Source organism: Mustela nivalis, assembly GCF_964662115.1.
Source record: "Mustela nivalis genome assembly, chromosome: Y".
NCBI lineage: Eukaryota > Metazoa > Chordata > Mammalia > Carnivora > Mustelidae > Mustela > Mustela nivalis.
Genome location: NC_139041.1, coordinates 30,391,943 through 30,415,847, shown reverse-complemented (window position 1 = coordinate 30,415,847; position 23,905 = coordinate 30,391,943). Strand labels below are relative to the sequence as shown.

Here is a 23,905-nt window from a genome sequence, read left to right as displayed (position 1 = left end):
ATTCTCTTTGGAATAAAAATATTATATGATTAGCAATTAGGAGAAACATGGCATATGATTATATGATAAGCTGAGAATCAAAGTATTCTCAAAACCCCTAAATTCATGGGGTGTCTGGGTGGCTCAGTCAGTTAAGCGTCTGCTTTCATATGAATCATTATCTCAGGGTTCTGGAACGGAGCCCCATGTCAGGCTCCCTGATCAGTGAGGAGTCTGCTTCTCCCTCACACTCTCCCTCTGTCAAATAAGAAAAAACAACAACCACAAAAAACCAAACACCCAAAACCCTAGTTCAGAATCACAGAAGTAAATGCCTCAAGACAATGTCTGGGTAAGATGCCAGAGACTCTATTTTCCTTGTTCCTCCCTAAAAAATAAACTATAAATCTTTTTTTTTTTAAGATTTTATTTATGTATTTGACAGAGAGAGATCACAAGTAGGCAGAGAGGCAGGCAGAGAGAGAGGAAGGGAAGCAGGCTCCCTGCTGAGCAGAGAGCCCGATGCGGGACTCGATCCGGGACTCGATCTGGGACTCGATCCCAGGACCCTGAGATCATGACCCGAGCTGAAGGCAGCAGCTCAACCCACTGAGAAAAGGGGGGGAGGGGGGCAATCAACTGAAAATTAAGTGTAAAAGAGAGATGCAAAGTATTCTGGGATTCCAGGTCTGAAAGAAAAACAGGCTTCAGAAAATCTGACTAGGCCCCACAAAACAGTCTGCAAAGTACAATGTTTCATATCCCCCAACCTAGATGCATAAGACCGCCAAGCAGACTCTGCCTCATTAGATCCAATGTGTGCTTCAGACAAAGCAAGTGAGCCTGTCACCACTGGCAAAAACAATTCATGGAGAGCCCTGAAAACAACAGAGTGGCTAAAGAAACTCTCTTCCTTTTCCGAGACTTAAAATACCAATCTCTCTTCCTACTTTTCTTGCTAAGGATAGGTCTGAGAATGTGGTAAATTAGCTGTTGGGTAATATTGGCTTTAATGCTTTGATTCCCATACATTTACTAATAGGGAGACTAAGTCCTATGCCAAAAGTGGGTGACTATGTTACAATGAAGCTGGCAGACCAGGTCCAAAGACTCAGAGTTGGTCCCCCAGACCAAGAGGGTCCCTAGCCCACACACAAGATGGAAATCAACTCAGGATAGCCAGAAATGAAAGCAGAATTTATTAAAGATATAGAGTGCAGGGAGAGACAGAGTTTCTGGGAGGCTAAGAAAGACTGGAACCCTCCCCCCTCCACTGGACTTCCCAATGAGTGTGGAGCCTATTTTAAAAACTTATTTTTTTCCTCCTCCTCTCTCTCTGCCTGCCTCTCTGCCTACATGTGATCTCTGCCTGTCAAATAAATAAATAAAATCTTAAAAAAAGGGGGGGGGGCCGGGGTGCCTGGGTGGCTCAGTGGGTTAAAGCCTCTGCCTTCGGCTCAGGTCATGATCCGAGGTTCGTGGGATGGAACCCCCTGTCTGGCTCTCTGCTCAGCGGGAAGACTGCTTCCGCCCCCTCCCTCTACCTGCCTCTCTACCTACTTGTGATCTCTGTCAAATAATAAAATCTTAAAAAAATAATAAAATAAAATAAAAAATAAAAACATTTTTTTTTTTCAGATTTTATTTACCTATTTAATTGAAAAATTTTGGGCGCCTGGGTGGCTCAGTGGGTTAAGCCGCTGCCTTCGGCTCAGGTCATGATCTCAGAGTCCTAGGGATCGAGTCCCGCATCGGGCTCTCTGCTCAGCAGAGAGCCTGCTTCCCTCTCTCTCTCTCTGCCTGCCTCTCCATCTACTTGTGATTTCTCTCTGTCAAATAAATAAATAAAATCTTAAAAAAAAATCTTTAATTGAAAAATTTTTAGGGGGGCACCTGGGTGGCTCAGTGGGTTAAGGCCTCTGCCCTCAGCTCAGGTCATAATACCAGGATCCTGGGATCAAGCCCCGCATCCGGCTCTCTGCGCGGCAGGGAGCCTGCTTCCTTTCTCTCTCTGCCTGCCTCTCTATCTACTTGTGATCTCTGTCAAATAAATAAATAAATAATCTTTTAAAAAAAAAAAAGTAGACAGAAAATTAAAAAATTAAAAAATTTTTAGCCACTCACCTTGGTGGCTCCGTGGGTTAAAACCTTGGCCTTCTGCTCAGGTCATGGTCCCAGGGTCCTGGAATTGAGTCCCACATTGGGCTTTCTGCTCGGTGGGAGCCTGCTTCCCCCACCCCTCTCTCTCTCTGCCTGCCTCTCTGCCTACCTGTGATCTCTGTCTGTCAAATAAATAAATAACATATTTAAAAAAAATTTTTTTTTATTTAGGGGCAACTGGGTAGCCCAGTGAGTTAAGCCTTTGATCTCAAGGATACAGCCCCACATCAGGCTCTCCACTCAGCAAGGAGCCTGCCTCCCCGTCTCTCTCCACCTGCTGCTCTGCCTATGTGATTTCTCTCTCCCTGCCAAATAAATAAATATACTCTCTTTAAAAATAAATAAATAACTTTTAGGTAAATACACATTATAATAAAATATATGTATATTTTATAAATTTTCCATTAATCTCTACCTGGAAGAATAGATCACCTAATACAAATGCATAAACATATCACCTCTGAAATACATAGCTAATTCTCATTATCCACCAATTCTGTATTTAGAAAATTCACCTGTTCACTACAATTTATTTGTAACTTCATAAATAATACCTATGACACTTGCATATTCTTTCATCGACCTAGGACCTATATAGAATTAGCAAAATTTGAATGCCTGACACCTATCATTGCTAGGCTAAACAGGTAACACTATCTTCTCTTGATTCCCAGACTGTAAGTAAGTATCCTTTTAATCAGTATTATAGTTTCTTTTCTTTTTTATTTTTATTTTTTTTTTTTTGTAGTTTTTGTTAATGAATCTTTTGTTTAAAATACCCTTCAAAGGGTGCCGGAGTGGCTCAATGGGTTAAGCCTCTGCCTTCTGCTCAGGTCATGATCTCAGGATCCTGGGATGGAGCCCCGCATTATGCTCTCTGCTCTGCAGGGAACCTGATTCCCCCTCGCTCTGCCTGCCCCTTTGCCTACTTGTGATTTCTCTCTTCTTCTCTGCCTTCGGCTAAGATCATGATCCCAGAGTCCTGGGATCCAGCCCTGCATCAGGCTCCCTGCTCATCGGGGAACCTGCTTCCCCTCCTCTCTCTCTGCCTGCCTCTCTTCCCACTTGTGATCTCTGTCTGTCAATTAAATAAATAAAATCTTAAAAAAAAAAAGAAAAAGAAAAACAATTAGGGGTGCCTGGGTGGCTCTGTGGGTCATGATCCCGGGGGGTCCTGGTATTGAGCCTTGCATCGGGCTCTCTGTTTAGCAGGGAGCCTGCTTCCCCCACTTTCTCTGCCTGCCTCTCTGCCTACTTATGATCTGTCTGTCAAATAAATAAAATCTTAAAAAAAATTTAATTTTAATTTTTAATTAAAATTAAAATTTTTTTTAATGTCCTTCAGGGCCCCTGGGTGGCTCAGTGGATTAAGCTGATGCCTTCGGCTCAGGTCATGATCTCAGGGTCCTGGGATCGAGTCCCACATCGGGCTCTCTGCTCAGCAGGGAGCCTGCTTCCCTTCCTCTCTCTCTGCCTGCCTCTCTGCCTACTTGTGATCTCTCTCTGTCAAATAAATAAATAAAATCTTTAAAAAAAATAAAATAAAAATAAAAAATAAATGTCCTTCAAGGGGCAACCTGGGTGTTCAGTCATTAAGCATCTGCCCATGTCATGTCCCAGGGTTCAGGGACTCAGGCTCCCTGCTCCAAGGGAAGTCTGGCTTGTCTCTCTCCCACTCACCCTGTTTGGGTTCCATCTCTGACTGTCTCTTGCTTAAACAGAGAAATAAAACCTTTAAAAATAAATCACAATTAAAAATAAAATAAAATATGGGGCGCCTGGGTGGCTCAGTGGTTTGGGCTGCTGCCTTTGGCTCGGGTCATGATCTCAGGGTCCTGGGATCGAGCCCCGCATCGGGCTCCCTGCTCCGCAGGAAGCCTGCTTCCCTCTCTCTCTCTCTCTGCCTGCCTCTCTGCCTACTTGTGATCTCCGTCTTTCAAATAAATAAATAAAATCTTTAAAAATAAAATAAAATAAAAAGCATGCCCCTCAAGCATAGTAAGGGCTGTCTAGTGCTCCAAGGTGTATGGATACTATGTATGAGCCTTTCAGAGAGCATAGGTTTTGTTTGTTCTTAATTTTTTTAAAAGATTTTTATTTTTATTTATTTGACAGAGAGAGAGATCACAAGTAGGCAGAGAGGCAGGCAGAGAGAGAGGGAAGCAGGCTTCCAGCTGAGTGGAGAGGCTCTATCCCTGAGATCATGACCTGAGCTGAAGACAGAAGCTTAAACCACCCAGGTGCTCCTAATGAACTGTTATAAAGTTTAATAAAGCCAACTGGGGCACCAGAGGGCTTAGTTGGGAGATTGTAAGACTCCTGATCTTCCGATTGTGAGTTTAAGCCCCACACTAGGTAAAAACGAAATCTTTTTGGGGTAACTGGATGGCTCAGTCAGTTGAATGCCTGCCTTTGCCTCAGTTTGTAATCCCAGAGGCCTGGGATCCAACAAGCCCCACTCGAAGCTCCCTGCTCACTGGGGAGTCTGCCTCTACCCTTGGCTTCTGTGCTCTCTCTCCCTAATAAAATATAAATTTTTAAAGATTTTATTCCTTTATTTAACAGAGAGATAGAGAGCACAAGTAGGCAGAATGGCAGGCACAGGGAAAGGGTGAAGCCAAGTAGGGAGCCTGATGTTGGGTTCGATCCACATAAGAAATAGGTGACGCTTAATAGAGTGAGACATCCACATGCCCCTCAAATAAATAAAATACTTTAAAAATTACATATATGGCTTTATATACATAGTGTAACTTTATAATATGTATGTATAATATATGCATAAACTTGTTACATGACAGATACAAACATTATAGGTGTATACATACATGTGTATACATATATACACAAATGTAAAACATATTTATGTATATATGCAACAAGAATTAACATATAACATATAGGTGAAAAACCACCTGCTTAGTTTTGGAAAAAAACAAACCCAAAGACCAATCACTGGAAAGCATTCATTTTAAGTTTGTTTATTCAAGTTTTTTGTTTGTTTGTTTGTTTTGGTTTGTTTTTTTTTTTTTGGATAGAGAGGCAGATAGCAATAGAGGGAACACAAGCAGGGGGAGTGAGAGAGGGAGAAGGGAGCCTCCCAGTGAGCAGGGAGCCCGATATGAGGTTTATTCCAGAAACCTGGGATCATGACCTGAGTCAAAGGCAGATGCCCAATGACTGAGCCATCCAGGCTCCCCTCATTTTATGTTTATGTTTTTGTGCTATATATCCCAGGACAGAGTAGTATTTTACTCAAGATACACAAAAAGGAAGAGGGAAAGGAAATGCTCATCAAGCTTTTTGAGATGAGGGAAACTGAAGGACTTCATAAAAATCTTTTTGTTTATTTTCCTCCTCCTTTCTTGCTAGGATTTGCACCCCCCACTTTACCCACCCCTCAGATGCTAACAGTGTATGTCCTGGGATCCCAAACCAAGATCCTTCCTTATGCTGAGTCTCCCAAACACAGTCTCTGTATCTTCAATAAATTTTGCTTTCACCTCCTACTATCTTAAGTTTGACTTCCATCTTGTGCGTGGGCTAGGGACCCTCTTGGCAGGGTCTGGGAGGGACCCCCTCTGGGTCCCTAGACCTTGTCTGCCAGCATCATTTTAACATACACAGTCATTTCTGGCATAGAACTTAGTCTCCCCATCAGTGAATATACAGGAATCAAAGCACTGAAACCAGTATTACCTAATAGCTAATTTACCACATGCTCAAACCTATCCTCACCAAGGAGAAAATAAAACTCCAATACAAATTGTCCTGGAATATTTACTCACATCCCAGCCAAATACTATCATCTACACAAAATTTCATCCTCATTTAAATAAAAAATTATCAGCCATAAAACTTAAAGAAATTAAAAACACTAAATAATTAAATACAGGTAACAAAGGCAATTTCTTATGTAATTTCAATTAAGGGATTTTTGTTATTTGCTCTCAAAATTAAGGAAATTAATGAAACAGGACATCAACTACCTCCATTTTGACCGAAGTCTGTACTTTCTAACTGATTAAGTTTTTTTCAGATCACCTCTTCACACGGGCAAACTGCAGGCAAAGCATTCTATGATGGGAACCGAAATTACCCCCTCAAGCAACAAGGACTGCCTTGAGTCAGCAAAAACCCCATGAGTGACCCCAAGATAATGACTGACATGACCCTTCCTGCCCACCTGCATGTACCAACATTTTCCTCCTATAAACCTGGAAGCATTTTCAGCACTTTGGAAACAATCTTTGTCTGCAGCCTTCCTAATGTCGACCTTTAGACAAGGAAACTGAAGGAACTCCATTCTTCCCTGGATACTGTTCTAGCTCAGACCTGAATTCCCAATCCCAGTCTACCCATGCATATGAAAATAGCATACATCCTCCTTGTATGGTATAGATATATCTATATATATAGATATAGATATAGATATAGATATCGATATCAATATCTATAGCACTATAGATAACATCTAAGGAAATACAAGGAAGAGTTGTCATAAATCTTCTCCAAGACCAGGGACAACAAATACTGACTGCCAAGACCCCTGACCTCAGGGAATGAATGATTTATGAGGGACACCTAAACCCTATCCTTGTTCTGACCGGCTCCTGGATGCCTAAGAAGACACATGCACCAATCTACAACTGCCAAAAAAATCCCCAGGCCCCAAGTAAAGATGAGACTTACGCTCTTTCCCTTTCTCAGTCTCCAAGATGTTCCATGTTTATCTCTCAATCTCTCTCTCTACATATACATATGCAGTAAATCATGCTTTCATCTCCTGCTAACTTATGCCTGATTTCCATTTTTTGTGAAAGTGGCCCTCTTGGGTAGTCCTCCAAGATCCTATGGGTCCCGGGACCCAGCCTTGTGGCATTAGCCTCACAAGTAAATTCTTTTGTTTCATTACTGGTGTCTGCCTTTCGATTCTGTCAGTGATGATCAGTAGAGCTTGGTCTGGGACCCCCAGAGCAGGGGCTCTTGCACCCTTGTGGCCCAGTTACCTTGTGATTAAAATTATGGACAGGGGTGCTTGGGTGACTCATCACTTAAGCGTTTGTATTTAGGTTGAGTCATGATTCCCAACCACCTGGGATCGAGCCCCACATTGGGCTTCCTGCTCAGTAGAGAGTTTGCTTCTCCCTTTCTTTCTCCCCCTTCATCTCCTGCTCATACTGGCTCTCTCTCAAACAAATAAATAATATCTTTAAAAAAAAATTATTTAAAAAAAGTGTTATTGTTAGTAAGAACTATGTACTGGAGTGAATCTCCTTTCTACCAGTCAAATTTTTGTTTAGCATTCATAAAGCTATATTACTACTACCCAATTTACAGAATAGGCAAAGTTCAGGGAAACACATAAATCCATTAATTTAAAACATTTCTAAATAATGAAGTTGCGTGTGGATTATGAATACATATTATGAGTCTCATATAGCATGCTATACTGTCTCAAACCAAAATAGCATTTCATTGGTAAGCTACTGGCTTAAAATTTTAAAAAATTTTTTTCTCATTGGGGTGCCTGGGTGGCTCAGTGGGTTAAGCCACTGCCTTCGGCTCAGGTCATGGTCTCAGGGTCCTGGGATAGAGCCCCGCATCGGGCTCTCTGCACCGCAGGGAGCCTACTCCTCCTCTCTCTCTCTGCCTGCCTCTCTGCCTACTTGTGATCTCTCTCTGTCAAATAAATAAATTAAAAAATCTTTTAAAAAAATTTTTTTTTTCTCATTAACATATAATGTAAGGTAACTGGGCCACAAGGGTGCAAGAGCCCCAGGCTCCGGTTTCAGAGGTAGAGGTCAGCATTGATCAGTCTTTCTTTTCTTTTTTAAGATTTTATTTATTTATCTGACAGAGAGAGATCACAAGTAGGCAGAGAAGCAGGCAGAGAGAGATGGGGGTGGAAGCAGGCTCCCAGATGAGCAGACAGCCTATGCAGGGCTCAATCCCATGAGATCACGACCTGAGCCGAAGGCAGAGGCTTAACCGACTTGAGCCACCCAGGTGCCCCAGCACTCGTCAGTCTTCATGTAACACCCATAATGTGCCCTCCTTAATGTCCATCACCCAGTTACTGTTATTGGCCTTATTTATGACTAAGAGTAAAATACAGCATCTTAAAATAGGACTCTTGGGCATAGTGATTCTATTCACTGACTATTTCTAGAAAGAGTTAATACAAAAAAAAAAAAAAAAAGCTTCGGAGCGCCTGTGTGGCTCAGTGGGTTAAAGCCTCTGCCTTAGGCTCAGGCCATGATCCCAGGGTCCTGGGATCAAGCCCCACATCAGGCTCTCTGCTCAGCAGGGAGCCTGCTTCCTCCTCTCTCTCTGCTTGCCTCTCTGCTACTTGTGATCTGTCTGTCAAATAAGTAAATAAAATCTTTAAAAAAGAAAAAAAAAAGCTGCAAAAACATACTGGAAGTTACCTTCTTGTAAGAAAAATCTACACTTAAATTTCCATTTGTGTCAACCTCTCGATACAAGGAAGAGGAATCAAATTCTTCTCAAGGTAGAAGGAACAAACAAGGTGGAGGGAACAAAAACATAACAGAACTTTCTCTTGTTTAAAGTGCTTTTCCGGGGCGCCTGGGTGGCTCAGTGGTTTGGGCTGCTGCCTTCGGCTCAGGTCATGATCTCAGGGTCCTGGGATCGAGCCCCGTGCATCGGGCTCTCTGCTCTGCAGGAAGCATGCTTCTCTCTCTTTCTCTCTCTGCCTGCCTCTCTGCCTACTTGTGCTCTCTGTCTGTCAAATAAATTAATAAAATCTTTAAAAAAGAAAAAAAAAGTGCTTTTCCTGGGGCGCCTGGGTGGCTCAGTGGGTTAAGGCCTCTGCCTTCAGCTCAGGTCATGATCTCAGCGTCCTGGGATTGAGCCCGCATCAGGCTCTCTGCTCCGCGGGGAGCCTGGTTCCTCCTCTCTCTGCCTCTCTGCTTACTTGTGATAGCTCTCTGTCAAATAAATAAATAAAAATCTTAAAAAAGTAAATAAATAAAAATAAAGTGCTTTTCCTGGTCAACTTCCATAACTGGCCTTTTTCTTACCCATTATTTTATTTTTGCCTTTTGCTGAGCTTAAGTTGGTGGCTTAGGGCTTTTCAAATAGTGACTTGCAGTTTTCCTGGATGTTTCCCCTACATATACTTAACATACACATACTAATATAAACTTTGTTTTTCTCTTTTTAAATCTTTTGCTATGGGAGGAAAGGATGTCATCTCAGTCATGAAATCAGGATAGAAGGAAAACTATTTTTCCTCCCTTACACTTAATAAAAATGTATGACACACAATAAACTCTGTTGCCAGAGCACCAAAGTAAGTAACATACCACCAACTCTTTAGTCTTAAAACAATTATCCAACTGCTTCTGAACACATTTGCTGAAAATCTTAACATATCCATCCAATTCGACTAATATATTTACTACCAAAAATTTAACAGACTCTTACTTATAGGATGGTTTTTCTTTGGTGTAGGGATTATCTGGTAAAGAGGAAAAAGCATTTTCAAGGTAATTTTTAACTAAATGAATAATGACCTTTGGCCAGTAGTGTAGAACTAGGAAAAGCACTTATCTTAGAAGGTTATCTCGTTATTTACCTCTTCTTTCTTTTTTTTTTCCTAAAGATTGTATTTATTTGACATAGAGAGATAGAGAGAGGGAACACAAGCACAGAGACCTGGAGAGGAAGAACCAGGCTACTCACTGAGCAGGACCATAGGATCATGACCTGAGCCTAAGGCCGATGCTTAATGACTGAACCAGCCAGGCGCCGCTAGCCCCATTATTTCTGAGAAAAAAAATACTCTAAAGGAATGGGAAATATTCTTCAAAGTTCAAACTTCTATTTGATTATCTGAGTACTATATATAACATGATGAAGGTGGATTTTTAAATATTTCAAACTAAAATGGAAAACAAAATCAAGAACAAAAAAGAAATACCATTTGTGGGGCACCTGGGTGGCTCAGAGTGTTAAGCCTCTGCCTTTAGTTCAGGTCATGATCTCAGGATCCTGGGATGAGCCCCCGCATTAGGCTCTCTGCTCAGCAGGGAGCCTGCTTCTCCCCCTCTCTTCAGCCCGAGCTGAAGGCCCGCGGCTTAACCCACTGAGCCACCCAGGCGCCCCACTTTTTTTTTTTTTTTTAAGATTTTATTTATTTATTTGACAGAGAGAGATCACAAGTAGGCAGAGAGGCAGAGAGAGAGAGAGAGAGAGAGAGAGGAGGAAGCAGGCTCCCCGCCGAGCAGAGAGCCCGATTTGGGACTTGATCCCGGGACCCCAAGACCATGACCCGAGCCGAAGGCAGCGGCTTAACCACTAAGCCACCCAGGCGCCCCTGTTTTTCATTAGAGACAACTTATGAATAGTTTCAAAATGAAGCTGGGATGATGGGGAAAATAATGCAAATTAATTTCTATAATAAACTGTTGAACATTGGAATTAGAGGAGTTTATGAGATTCTGATTTGGTAAATACACCCCTGGTTTCTCAAAGAGAGAGAAGTTCCTGAGCTCAGGATACTTCCATTCCTTGCCCTATATTCCTCTTCATTTGTATCCTTTATTAACATCTTTTATAATAAATTAACAAATGTTGCCCTGACATTTGTGAATCATTCTAATAGAATATCAAACCCAAGGAGAGGATTGTGAAACCTGTGATTTATATAGCGAGTTGATAAGCAGCACAGGTAACAACCCTGACTCACAACTGGATCTGAAATGGAGCTATCATATACAAGGAACTCCGTTTTACCCATGGAATTGTAACATCTCCAGGTATAAAATGTCAGAACTGAGTTAGATTTGTAAAACACTTCTGAAAATTAATAACTGCTTTGGTGGTGCTGGGAAACTGTCCAGACTTACTCTTTCTAGTATGTCCACGTTTGTACTTATAGACAAAGTTATCAAACAAGATATTAGGTTACCAATTAAGATGTTTAAAAATAGGGGCGCCTGGGTGGCTCAGTGGGTTAAGCCGCTGCCTTCGGCTCAGGTCATGATCTCAGGATCCTGGGATCGAGTTCCGCATCGGGCTCTCTGCTCGGCGGGGAGCCTGCTTCCCTCTCTCTCTCTCTCTGCCTGCCTCTCCATCTACTTGTGATTTCCCTCTGTCAAATGAATAAATAAGATCTTTAAAAAAAAAAAAAAAAAGATGTTTAAAAATATATGGAACACCTGGGTGGCTCAGTTGATTAAGCTGCTGCCTTTGGCTTGCTCAGGTCATGATCCCAGGGTGCTGGGATCAAGTCCCCCACATGAGCTCCTTGCTTGGCAGGGAGCCGACTTCTGTCTCCGCCTCTGCCTGCCACTCTGCCTGTGTGCTCACTGTCTCTGTGACAAATAAATAAATAAATAAAATCTTTTTAAAAGAGATCTTAGGGGTGCCTGGGTGGCTCAGTGGGTTAAGCCTCTGCCTTTGGCTCGAGTCATGATCCCAGTGTCCTGGGATCGAGCCCCACATGGTGCTCTCTGCTCGGCGAGGAGCCTGCTTCCTCCTCTCTCTCTTCCTCTCTCTGCCTGCTTGTGATCTCTGTCAGATAAATAAATAAAATCTTTAAAAAAAATAAAATAAAATAAAAATAAAAAGGTCTTAACAGATTTTCACAACAACAAGCAAAATACCCATCTACACTGTAAGGTGTTAAGAGTTTTATGGAATGGGGGCACCTGGGTGGCTCAGTGAGTTAATCATCTGCCTTTGGCTCAGGTTGTATCTTAGGGTCATGGGATGGAGTCCCACATCAGGTTCCCTGCTCAGTGGGGAGTCTGCTTGCTTCTCCCTCTGCCTGCTGTTCTCCATTCTGTGTGGGCCTGCTCTCTAAGACATACGCTCTCTCTCTGACAAATGAATAAAATCTTTAAAAAAAAGAGTTTTATGGAATGATCATTTTATTATTTACATGAAATTACATAAAATTTCACATTTCTACCTACTCTACTTTCTTTCTCATTATCTAATGTATTTAGGAGAGATTAAAAAACAATAGCTGTCTGTGACAAAAAAATAAAAACAATTTACCCAAGACAAAAAAATAAAAAACAATCTGCATACATAAATCAAGCCAAACTTTTAAGAAAGAAAAACATTACCTTTTGGATAATCTTCCAATAAAAGGTTGAAGTGACCTAATTGACAAAAGAAATCAGATTCCACTTTTCCTTCAGCTTTTAAGATTAAAGATTCATAGCAGCGAACAGCCTAGAAATGAAAAATATAAGCATTAAGAGAAAAGAAATATAACTGCATCCTTCTTGAGATAATGTGTATTTATAAGAAATTGCTCTAGTGGCGCCTGGGTGGCTCAGTGGTTTAAAGCCTCTATCTTCGGCTCAGGCCATGATCCCAGGGTCCTGGGATCAGGCCCCAATCAAACCCTCAATCGCATCAGGCTCTCTGCTCAGCAGGGAGCCTGCTTCCTCCTCTCTCTCCCTGCTTGCCTTTCTGCCTACTTGCGCTCTCTATCAAATAAATAAATAAAATCTTTATAGAAAAGAAATTGCTCTAGAAATGAAAAGAATCAATATGTCCCTTACAAAAATGAGGGGAAAGACTTGCCAAACTTGCCATTAAGGAGCTCCTTAATGACTTTTTATGAGTTGGAGATCTGAATAATTACTTTGAACTTTGTTCATAAAAAACACTACTTTCAAATAGGCATGGGGGAAAATGACTATTGCATTTCAGTAACCAGTAACAACCTGTGATTTTCAAATTTTGGAATGTGGCAAGTTCAAATTGAGATGTACTGTAATTTGAAAACAGGTGTCAGAAAGACTGTGTATATAAAAAAGGTATAAAATATTCACTCATAAGGGGAGCCTGGGTGGCTCAGTTCGTTAAGCATCTGTCTTCAGCTCAGGTCATGATCCCAGGGTCCTGGGATCTGGCCCCACATTGGCCTCCTGGCTTGGTAAGGAACCTGCTTATCCTTCCCTTCTCCCTTTCCCCACCTTGTGTGGGCTCTCATTCCCATCTCTCTAATAAATAAATACGATCTTTTTTAAAAATTCACTAATAGGGCACCCAGGTGGCTCAGCAGTTTGTTAAAGCCTCTGCCTTCAGCTCTGATCCAGATCCCAAGGTCCTGGGATAAGCCCCACATTGGGCTCTGCCAGCGGGAAGCCTGCCCCACCGCCCCCTGCTGCCTACTTGTGATCTCTGTCTGGCAAATAAACAGATAAAATCTTTAAAAAAAAAAAATCAAAATAATTAAGTAAAGTAACTTTGGAAAATTTGATTTAATATATTATTAACATTAACTTCATCCATTTCTTTTTATTTTTACTTTTTCTTTTTTTTTCCTTTAAGATTTTATTTACTTAATTTATTTAACGGAGAGATAAAAAGCCAGAGAGCCAGAGAGATAAAAAACCAAGCAAGGCAATGGCAGAGGGAGAGGGAGAAGCAGGCCTCTCCACTGCATAGGAAACCTAATGTCAGGGCAATCCCAGCCCCTGGGATGATGACCAGAGGTAAAGGCAGACGCTTAACAATCTGAACCACCTAAGCATCCCTTAGTAACTTTTTCTATTTTGCAATTTAAAATTACATACAATGAAAAATTCATGCATCACAATAAATTTCTACTGGATAGGATAGCTATCGTTTGTAATAATCAATCACTTTTTGCAAAGAAACTACAGTAACTTTTAGACTAAAATATATATAGCATATTTACTATATATATACACTATGTTTCAACTGTTTTCTAATCTTCATATTTCAAACATACTATTAATATTATCTCAGCCCAACATATACATACACATACCCTCTTGTACTTTTTTAGAGAAAAATAATAAAGAATTCAATCTTTTTGAACTTCATAAGTTTGCAGGAGGAAGAAATGAAGATTTTGCACTAAAACATCTCAAAGAACAACTTTCTAGAGTTATCAGTAACCACAGGTGATCTCAGAAGCTTAACAATCAAAAACCTGATATAACAATTCTAATCTTAAGATAACTATTGTTTGCTTAGCACACAACAGGGACTTAGCATTTCTATACTTTGCACTTCGAAAATAATAACAAGCTCTCCTTCAAAATGTTTCAATCTTCCCAATAAAAAAATCCTAATTAAGTCCCTTATAATATATGATACATCAAGAGTAACCACAACAAAAGAAATACATACAATTAGATGTATACTCTGGGTCTACTCCCAGGAATACTCCCGGGTATGGTGCTCTGAAAAAGCAACTAAGGTCAAATCTCTCTCCCCGACCCCCCCCACCCAAAAAAAAAAGGCGGATTAACTTCTCAGTAAAATAAAAAACCTCCTCAGCAATTCTACTAGGATGAGAAAATGTGCTGGGAGAGCCCCCATATAAAGTACCTTAATTTTTTTTGCCTTCTCCTATAAAATAATCTTCTTGATGAAAACACTTTCCAAGGAGCGCCTGGGTGGCTCAGTGGGTTAAATAAAGCTCTGCCTTCGGCTCAGGTCATGATCCCAGAATCCTGGGATCAGCCCTGTATCAGGCTTTCTGCTCGGCAGGGAGCCTGCTTCCCCCCCACTCTGCTTACTTGTGATCTCTGTCAAATAAATAAATTAAATCTTTAAAAAAAAAAAAAAACATTACAAAACTAGAGGGAAAAATATATGTATTTCACACACAGCATAAATATTTCTAAAAGTTTAAAGATACCTCATTAATAAAGCTCTTCTGAGGTGACTCAGTTATCCCTACAGTTAAATTTAAAAGAAGGGGCACATGTGGCTTAGTCCATGGAGGATCCAACTCTTGGGTTTCAGCTCAGGTCATGATCTCAGGGTCAAGTCTGGAGGAAGCTCAAGCTCTATGGGGAGTCTGCTCAGGATTTTCTCTCCCTATCCCTCTCCCCCAGCTGTCCTGTGCTCTTTCTTAAAATAAATAAGATCTTAAAAAAAAAAAAGAAGAAGAAGAAGATTTCAAAGAGAACTGCTTTCAGTTATCATTCTGTTAGCTATCTACATATGCATAAACACCAAATTATAACCATGAAAATGTGAATATATACTTAGATCCCAGAAATTACTATCATTTGGAGATAAAATTTCAAGATCCTTTCTTATCCAAGTACCTATAGTTCTATCTGGCAGATGGTTAAAATAAAAAATACAAGAGCACCTGGGTGGTTCAGTCAGTTAAGCATCTGCCTTCAGCTCAGGTCATGATCCTACAGTTCCAGGATCCATTTCCACATTGGCCTCCCCACTCAGTGAGTCTGCTTCTCCCTCTGCTCTTCACCCTGCTCCTGCGTGCTCTCTCTCAAATAAAAAAATAAATCTTAAAAAAAAAAAAAAAAAAAAAGAATACAAGATACAAAACTTATTGCTTTATAATACCTGAAAACTACAGGCTACCAAAACAGACTCATATTAGAGAATAAACTTACGTTGCCAGAATGGAGAAAATGGGTAAAGGAATGGGATGTACAGGTTTCCAGTTATAGAATAAGTAACAGGAATGAAAGTAACAGCAGTGAGAATATAATGAATGGTAGTATAATAGTGTTGTAGAGGACTATATATGTATTTTTTTTCCTTTCTTTAATGGAGATCCAGGGTAAAGGCTAAATGTTGGTTCTTTAACTGTTCTATTCTTACACGTTTTCTGCATGTTTGAAGTTACACTAGTCTTACAGGTTTTCTGCATGTTTGAAGTTACACTAATCTCAACTTCTATTATCTATGGTCAACTGCACTCTGTACCTCGGAAGATCAAGAGTAGTGTGTATCATTCAACTTCCTGCTTCTTATCACATAGCACATATCATCATCACAAGAATGGTAAGTCCAGTAGAACATACTTTGAAAGACCACATTCAAATAATTTTTGAGTATACCTATAAAGTATTTTCTTTTACTATTAGTTATTGCTATTAATCTCTTAGTGTTCCTGACCTAGACCTTAAAATCTCTGACGTATATGATATGGTAATAATAGAGTATGGTACCATCTGTGGTCTCAGACATCCACTGGGAACTCTGGAATAGATGAAATGACACTAGTACATACCAAAATAAAAATGTAAACAAAATGGATGAAATGTAAAAACTGATGGGGCGCCTGGGTGGCTCAGTGGGTTAAGCCGCTGCCTTCGGCTCAGGTCATGATCTCAGAGTCCTGGGATCGAGTCCCGCATCGGGCTCTCTGCTCAGCAGAGAGCCTGCTTCCCTCTCTCTCTCTGCCTGCCTCTCCATCTACTTGTGATTTCTCTCCGTCAAATAAATAAATAAAATTTAAAAAAAAAAAAACTGATAATATGGAATTACTCGAATTTTAGTCGACAGAGATGGCCCTTCTGCTGCAATCAAAGACAGGGAAATAATATGAGAAGTAAGAAAGTTACAGTTGAAGAAAAAGCTTTTATGACTACAGTAAAATAATTTCAAACTTTACATTAATAAAACAATAAACTTCACATTTTAAAGGTAACAGCATTTTTTTTAAAGATTTTATTTATTTGACAGACAGAGAGATCACAAGTAGGCAGAGAGGCAGGAAAGAGAGAAGAAGCACGCTCTCCGCTGAGCAGAGAGCCCGATGTGGGGCTCGATCCCAGGTCCCTAAGATCATGACCCCAGCAGAAGGCAGATCCACTGAGCCACCCAGGTGCCCCTAACATAGCATTTTAAATAAATCCCTAATTTATTAAAGGTATTGTTTATTTGAGAGAGCAAGCACAAGCTGGGGAAGAAAGGGGCAGACTTCCTGCTGAGGAGGGAACCCCATGTGGTACTCAATCCCAGGGCAATGCTCAGTGAGTAGCCTGGATCTTCCTCTCCAGGTCTCTGTGCTTGTGTTCCCTCTCTCTATCTCTCTATGTCAAATAAATAAAATCTTTAGAAAAAAAAAAAAAGAAAGAAGTGGAGGTAAATAACAAGGTAACCTTTTAAGATATGTGCTTTTCCTAGTTCTACACTACTGGCCAAAGATCATTATTCACTTGAAATTGCTTTGAAAATGCTTTTTCCTCTTTACCTTGAAAAAGCTTTTTCCTCTTTATCCAAATAATCCCTACACCAAAAAAAACCATCCTATAAGTAAGAGTCTGTTAAATTTTTGGTAGTGGGCGCCTGGGTGGTTCAGTGGGTTAGCCGCTGCCTTCGGCTCAGGTCATGATCTCAGGGTCCTGGGATCGAGTCCCGCATTGGGCTCTCTGCTCAGCAGGGAGCCTGCTTCCTCCTCTCTCTCTGCTTGCCACTCTGCCTACTTGTGTTCTTTCAAATAAATAAAAATTAAAAATAATAATAATAATAAATAAATAAATAAATAAATTTTTGGTAGTAACTATCTTGGTTGAATTGGATGGATATGTTAAGATTTTCAGCAAACGTGGGGCGCCTGGGTGGCTCAGTGGGTTAAGCCGCTGCCTTTGGCTCAGGTCATGATCTCAGGATCCTGGGATCAAGTCCCGCATCGGGCTCTCTGCTCAGCAGGGAGCCTGCTTCCTCCTCTCTCTCACTCTGCCTGCCTCTATGCCTAATTGTGATCTCTCTCTGTCAAATAAAATCTTAAAAAAAAAAAAAAAGATTTTCAGCAAACGTGTTCAGAAGCAGTTGGATAATTGTTTTAAGACTAAAGAGTTGGTGGTATGTTACTTTGGTGCTCTGGCAACAGAGTTTATTGTGTGTCATACATTTTTATTAAGTGTAAGGGAGGAAAAACAGTTTTCCTTCTATCCTGATTTCATGACTGAGATGACATCCTTTCCTCCCATAGCAAAAGATTTAAAAAGAAAAAAACAAACAAGCTTATTAGTATGTGTATGTTAAGTATATGTAGGGGAAACACCCAGGAAAACTGCAAGTTACTATTTGAAAAGCCCTAAGCCACCAACTTAAGCTCAGCAAAAGGAAAAATAAAATAATTGGTAAGAAAAAGGCCAGTTATGGAAGTTGACCAGGAAAAGCACTTTAAACAAGAGAAAGTTCTGTTGTGTTTTTGTTCCTTCCAACTTGTTTGTTCCTTCCACCTTGAGAAGAATTTCTTATGATTCCTCTTCTTGTATCTAGAGGTTGACACAAAAGGAGATTTAAGTGTAGATTTTCCTTACAAAAAGGTAACTTCCAGGGCACCTGGGTGGCTCAGTGGGTTAAGCCACTGCCTTCGGCTCAGGTCATGATCCCAGGGTCCTGGGATCGAGTCCCGCATCGGGCTCTCTGCTCAGCAGGGAGCCTGCTTCCCTCCCTCTCTCTGCCTGCCTCTCTGTCTACTTGTAATCTCTGTCTGTCAAATAAACAAATAAAATCTTAAAAAAAAAAAAAAAAAAGGTAACTTCCAGTATGTTTTTGTAGCTTCTTTTTGTATTAACTCTTTCTAGAAATAGTGATAGAATCACTATGCCCAAGAGTCCTATTTTAAGATGCTGTATTTTACTTTCAGTCATAAATAAGGCCAATAACAGTAACTGGGTGATGGACATTAAGGAGGGCACATTATGGGTGTTACATGAAGACTGACGAGTGCTGGGGCACCTGGGTGGCTCAAGTCAGTTAAGCCTCTGCCTTCAGGTCGTGATCTCAGGGTGTGGGGATCGATGGGATTGAGCCCTGCATAGGCTGTCTGCTCAGCGGGGAGCCTGCTTCCACCCCCATCTCTCTCTGCCTGCTTCTCTGCCTACTTGTGATCTCTCTCTGTCAGATAAATAAATAAAATCTTAAAAAAGAAAAGAAAGACTGATGAATGCTGACCTCTACCTCTGAAACCAGTAATATGTTATATGTTAATGAAAAAAAAATTTTTAATGTAACATTTAAAATTCAAAACCATTAAATAGGCACACCTGGGTGGCTCAGTGGGTTAAAGCCTCTGCCTTCAGCTCAGGTCATGATCCCAGGGTCCTGGGATCGAGCCCCGAATCTGGCTCTTTTTTTTTTTTTTTTTTTTTTTTTTAAAGATTTTATTTATTTATTTGTCAGAGAGAGAGCGAGCGAGAGCGAGCACAGGCAGACAGAGCGGAAGGCAGAGTCAGAGGGAGAAGCAGGCTCCCTGCGGAGCAAGGAGCCCGATGCGGGACTCGATCCCAGGACGCTGGGATCATGACCTGAGCCGAAGGCAGCTGCTTAACCACTGAGCCACCCAGGCGTCCCCCGAATCTGGCTCTTTACTCAGCAGGGAGCCTGCTTCCTCCTCTCTCTGCCTGTTTCTCTGCCTACTTGTGATCTCTCTCTGTTAAATAAATAAAATATTTAAAAAAATAAATAAATAAAACCATTAAATATAAATGTACATTTAAAATTTAAATTGTGGGACCCCTGGGTGGCTCAGTTGGTTAAGCAGCTACCTTCGGCTCAGGTCATGATCCCAGCGTCCTGGGATCGAGTCCTACATCGGGCTCCTTGCTCTGCAGGGAGCCTGCTTCTCCCTCTGACTCTGCCTTCCACTCTGTCTGCCTGTGCTCGCTCTCGCTCGCTCTCTCTGACAAATAAATAAAATCTTTAAAAAAATAAGATAAAATAAAATAAAATAAAATTTAAATTGTAACAGTACTGCTTCCATTCTATCATACTGAGTTCCACACTGGGAGTGATATTTTTAAAGAAATAATTATATACCCAATGAATGTAGTGAAATTACTGAAAATTATTACATTTTAGTTTCTGGTCATTAGTTACCATGAAAACTACTGAATGCAAAAATGAGATTGTGGGTTGCAGGATCATGATTATGGGAATCCAAACTACAAACAAAACCGTATGGAAGAAAAATATCTTAAAAAGAATTTAATAGGGGTGCCTGGGTGGCTCAGTGGGTTAAAGCCTCTGCCTTTAGCTCAGTCATGATCTCAGGGTCCTGGGATGGAGCCCCACATCCGGCTCTCTGTTAGGCAGGGAGTCTGCTTCCTCCTCTCTCTTTGCCTGCCTCTCTGCCTATTTGTGATCTCTGTCTGTCGGGTAAATAAATAAAATCTTAGAAAAAAAAAAGAAAATTAAGAAAAAAAGTATTTAATACTTCCTTCACAATTGTAGCATCAAGTAATCTAATTCATAGTTAACTTGCTTTACGTAGAAAATAAAATACATAATGGAAGGTATTTGTTGCACACAGACCAACTTTCATGGTGCCAGGTGGCAGCCGACATTTTAGACAGATTTTGCTCAGGAGATGAAAAATGACAGAAAAGGAAACTGCATGGCTTTTGTGAAGCAGCTTATATAAGAGTAACAACATGTGCTACAGGTCGGTACATTATCTAGACTTACAAATATAATCTGAAACTTGAGAACTATAATTGTACTTTTAAGTAATAGTGGCTTTTACTAAGCACCATCAAACTACAACAGCTGATAGCGAGGCCTATTTACTGATTTTATTTCCGTTTATATTTCTTCCGTTTCTGAAAGCTCCCCTCCCCTTCCTTTCTCCTCCCTCTATTTCCCGCCATCTTGGCCGACAGGAGCAGCCATTAACTAAAGGGCAGTGCCAACAAGTTTTCACACAAATAAAGAGGGAATCCTCCGTGGTCTCTATCAGACACAGGAAAAAGGGGTTTAAAAAAATTCCAGATTCCTACAATCGCATTCACAGCAGTGTTTCCGTAGCTTTCAAACAAGTAAACTTAAGGTCACATGCAAATCAGTATTTACAGGTTAAATTCGAAATACAAACTCTACACGGCTGTAAAGTAACTTTCATTTACTCCTTCTGAAAGTACGGATATAAGAAGCGTATCTAAACGTTCAGTAAAAATTACATCACAAACCAACCACCAGGAGAAAAGTAATATGTAAGTAGGAAATTTTTAGAAGTGCTTACATTCAGTATAACGTGATGCTAGGATTCAGAAATCTCCTAACCAAAACGTTGTGAAGTAACTGTTGAGCGGAGCACCAGAGTGCTGCCGTCTCGGCCACTCAAACTACAAAATAACATTTCATAAGGCTGTAAGCAAGATGTCATGAATGAGAGAAAAGCAAAAAGATGCTTCTAGTTCGCATCCATAGGGGCGCTGACTGATCTCGGAGGCAATGGATGCAGGAAGCCTGCAAGGTTGGGAATGAAAGTCTGGGCCTACTATTGCCTACCTTGCCCAAAAGGGTCTTCGTCCTGGCGCCATCTTCATGAAGTCTCACGAACCCGAAAAGACGGCTGTAGAAAGAAATACAGGCAGCTCGTTAACACTCCAGGAAAGCCACTGCCGGGCTTCCTCCCGAACTCAAGGCCTCAGTAGCGGAGGCCGCCTGCACAGCGCGGAGATAAGCCCCCAATGATACCATTAAGCAAGCTGTACTTGGGCCTCCCAGGAGACCCGCGCCAGCCGGTGCGATATCAGCTGGGAGAATGACGGCAGACGTACCTGTCCAATCCGTCGAGCGCCTCCCTCTCTTCTGCTGTCAAGCTAGAGGACCCCTCCTTGCTCTCGCCGCTCTCTTTTCCCGCCGCCATTTTCTTTTCCTCATCGCCGAAAGCAGCGGCGGCGGTAGCGAGAGATATTTCGCAGGATTTCATGAGTACACAACAAATATAAAATCCAATGCCGAAACCCACCACCACCCAATGAAGAGCTCAAAAGGATGCCCTCGTCGCGTAAAACTGGCACAACAACTTTATCGCCGCTGCCTCCTCCACCTCGGATGACGGCGACGAAAAATCCCAAGATGATGGCAAGAGCAGCAGATGCCAGGTTTGCGGGGCTCGGCTACGGATTCACATCGCGAAATAGGCGGAGACAACAGGAGAGGCGGAAGCTCGCAGTAAAGGGAATATTTCCTGGAATCTCCAACTTCGCCAGCACCAGCACAAAGTTGTAATTGTGTCACAGTGCAAACCCCAAATCTCCGTGACGCCCTTTTCTCCCGCCCCAAAGCAGGCACGGCCAATTGACGTGCCGGTTCGTATCACATGATCTTTGTTGACGCACGTCAGTTTAGGTTCCACTGAACTTGCTAGCTGCCTCCGCCCCGCCCACATGGCGATCCTCTACCAGGGGTCGGGAGGGCTGTCAATTCGAACAAGTCATTGGTTGATAGACACGTCTGTCAGGGAAAGCGTAATCACAAGAAGCAGAGAACTCTTGGGTAGTGCTAGTTAAGTAAACTCTGATAGTGGGAGGGGGTACTCGTAGGGTCTTTCTTTTTGTCTGGAATAAAAATGGCTAAATTAGGAAAGCGATGGGGACGATGAAATCGCTAAGATGTTCTACGAATGCAAATGCTCGCGAAAGATACCTGGATATCTTTTATGTGCTTTGCAATTCAGGACCTGTGTGGTTGTTGGCTCTTCCAGGGTCTGGTAAGACCTGCGTTATTCATAGTAGCGCATAGCACTAAACCTCTAACTGCAGAAGAGTCAAGCACTGTTGGCCCTTCTGGAAATAACGGCGCACGACTCCCTGTCTCTCTACCCTTTCTTCTCAACCACCTGGAAAGAGAAGAAGTAAAGACCAGGAGGCCTCAGAATAAAAGAATCATTTCGCGGGTTTTCTTTCCTGAATTCTCCAAATGTTCTCTTGATGACGATTTTGCACACCTTTTGTTTATCAATTCATGTATCCAAGGAAAATACCAAATTAAGCTAAACTGCCAGATGTGGGTGTGTTAACCGTAAAAGTGAAAGTCAGTAGCAGAACATTGCAATTCAGAACATGCAGTTTAGGGCAAAACTAGAGCCAAGTACAACAAATAAGAGGGGAAGACATTATTTTATAATAAAAAGAAAAATCAGAAAAATTATTTTTAGTGAAAGTCCATTAGAAAAAAAAAGACTGCAGGGGCTCCTGGGTGGCTCAGTGGGTTAAGCCGCTGCCTTCCGCTCAGGTTATGATCTCAAGGTCCTGGGATCGAGTCCCGCATCGGGCTCTCTGCTCAGCAGGGAGCCTGCTTCCCTCTCTCTCTCTCTGCCTGCCTCTCTACCTACCTGTGACCTCTCTCTGTCAAATAAATAAATAAAATCTTTAAAAAAAAGAAAAAGAAAAAAGAGAATGCTGGGAGACGACAGTTTTTCATTACCTGAGTAAGGGGTAGGCGAGTCTATGGAAGGAGAGATGTAGAAGACTATATACTAGGCTCACTAGGGGGGCTCCTTAACAGGCACAGAGAAATACCAGATGTGGAGAAATGTTATCAGTGAGGTATGTACCAGAGTGAAAGGAAGAAACCGAATCCACCTTGCTTGTTCTTCCTTTCTTTTTTAAAAAAAAATTTTAGGGGGCGCCTGGGTGGCTCAGTGTGTTAAACCTCTGCCTGCTGCTCAGGTCATGATCTCAGGGTCCTGGAATCAAGCCCCACATGGGCTCTCTGCTCAGCAGGGAGCCTGCTTCCTCCTCTCTCTCTGCCTGCCTCTCTGCCTACTTGTGATCTGTCAAATAAATAAACAAACAAAAAATCTTAAAAAATTTTTTTTAGTTTGTCAGAGCACACAAGCAGGGGAGCAGCAGGCAGAGGGAGAGAGGGAGGCAGTCTCCCCACTGAGCAGGGAGCCCAAAGAACAGTGGATCCCAAGACCTGGCATCATGACCTGATCCAAAGGCAGATGCTTAACTGAATGAACCACCCAGGAGTCCCAAGGACACTGTTTGTTCTAAATAGACAGGATAGTCTCATGATACTTACAAACCCACAATATTTGTCTTACATGTTTTAGAACATTTACCCAAGTTCTCTGGTCAGTTTTCTATAAAAGATCAAGCATAAAAGGCCTCCAGCGACCCATTGAGGACTCTAAAATGATCCTTTTCTTTCCTTTCTGTTCTCACCTTCACTTAATAAACTTTCACTTTACAGTTTTTTGTTAGATTCATTCTTTGACTCAGACCCCTGCAAC

The 23,905-nt window shown here is 41.5% G+C and overlaps 1 protein-coding gene across 12 annotated transcripts in view; it reads right to left on the bottom strand.

Moving 5' to 3' along the window:
* LOC309856859 (lysine-specific demethylase 6A-like) overlaps nucleotides 1-21,983 on the bottom strand; it is a 193,197-nt gene extending 171,214 nt beyond the window's left edge. For 4 of the 12 annotated variants that reach the window (XM_082718560.1, XM_082718557.1, XM_082718552.1 and 1 more), the window contains exons 1-3: nucleotides 21,441-21,948; nucleotides 21,169-21,232; nucleotides 12,243-12,351 (exon numbers count right to left, since the gene is read on the bottom strand). In XM_082718560.1, coding sequence (XP_082574686.1) covers nucleotides 12,243-12,351; nucleotides 21,169-21,232; nucleotides 21,441-21,592 — 325 coding nt within the window. In that variant the 5' untranslated portion in view covers nucleotides 21,593-21,948. Of the gene's footprint in view, nucleotides 1-12,242; nucleotides 12,352-21,168; nucleotides 21,233-21,440 lie in introns of all 12 variants that reach the window. The other 8 variants (XR_014307372.1, XM_082718549.1, XM_082718559.1 and 5 more) reach the window with 3 other exon arrangements.
* Between the last annotated feature and the right edge of the window lie 1,922 nt (nucleotides 21,984-23,905).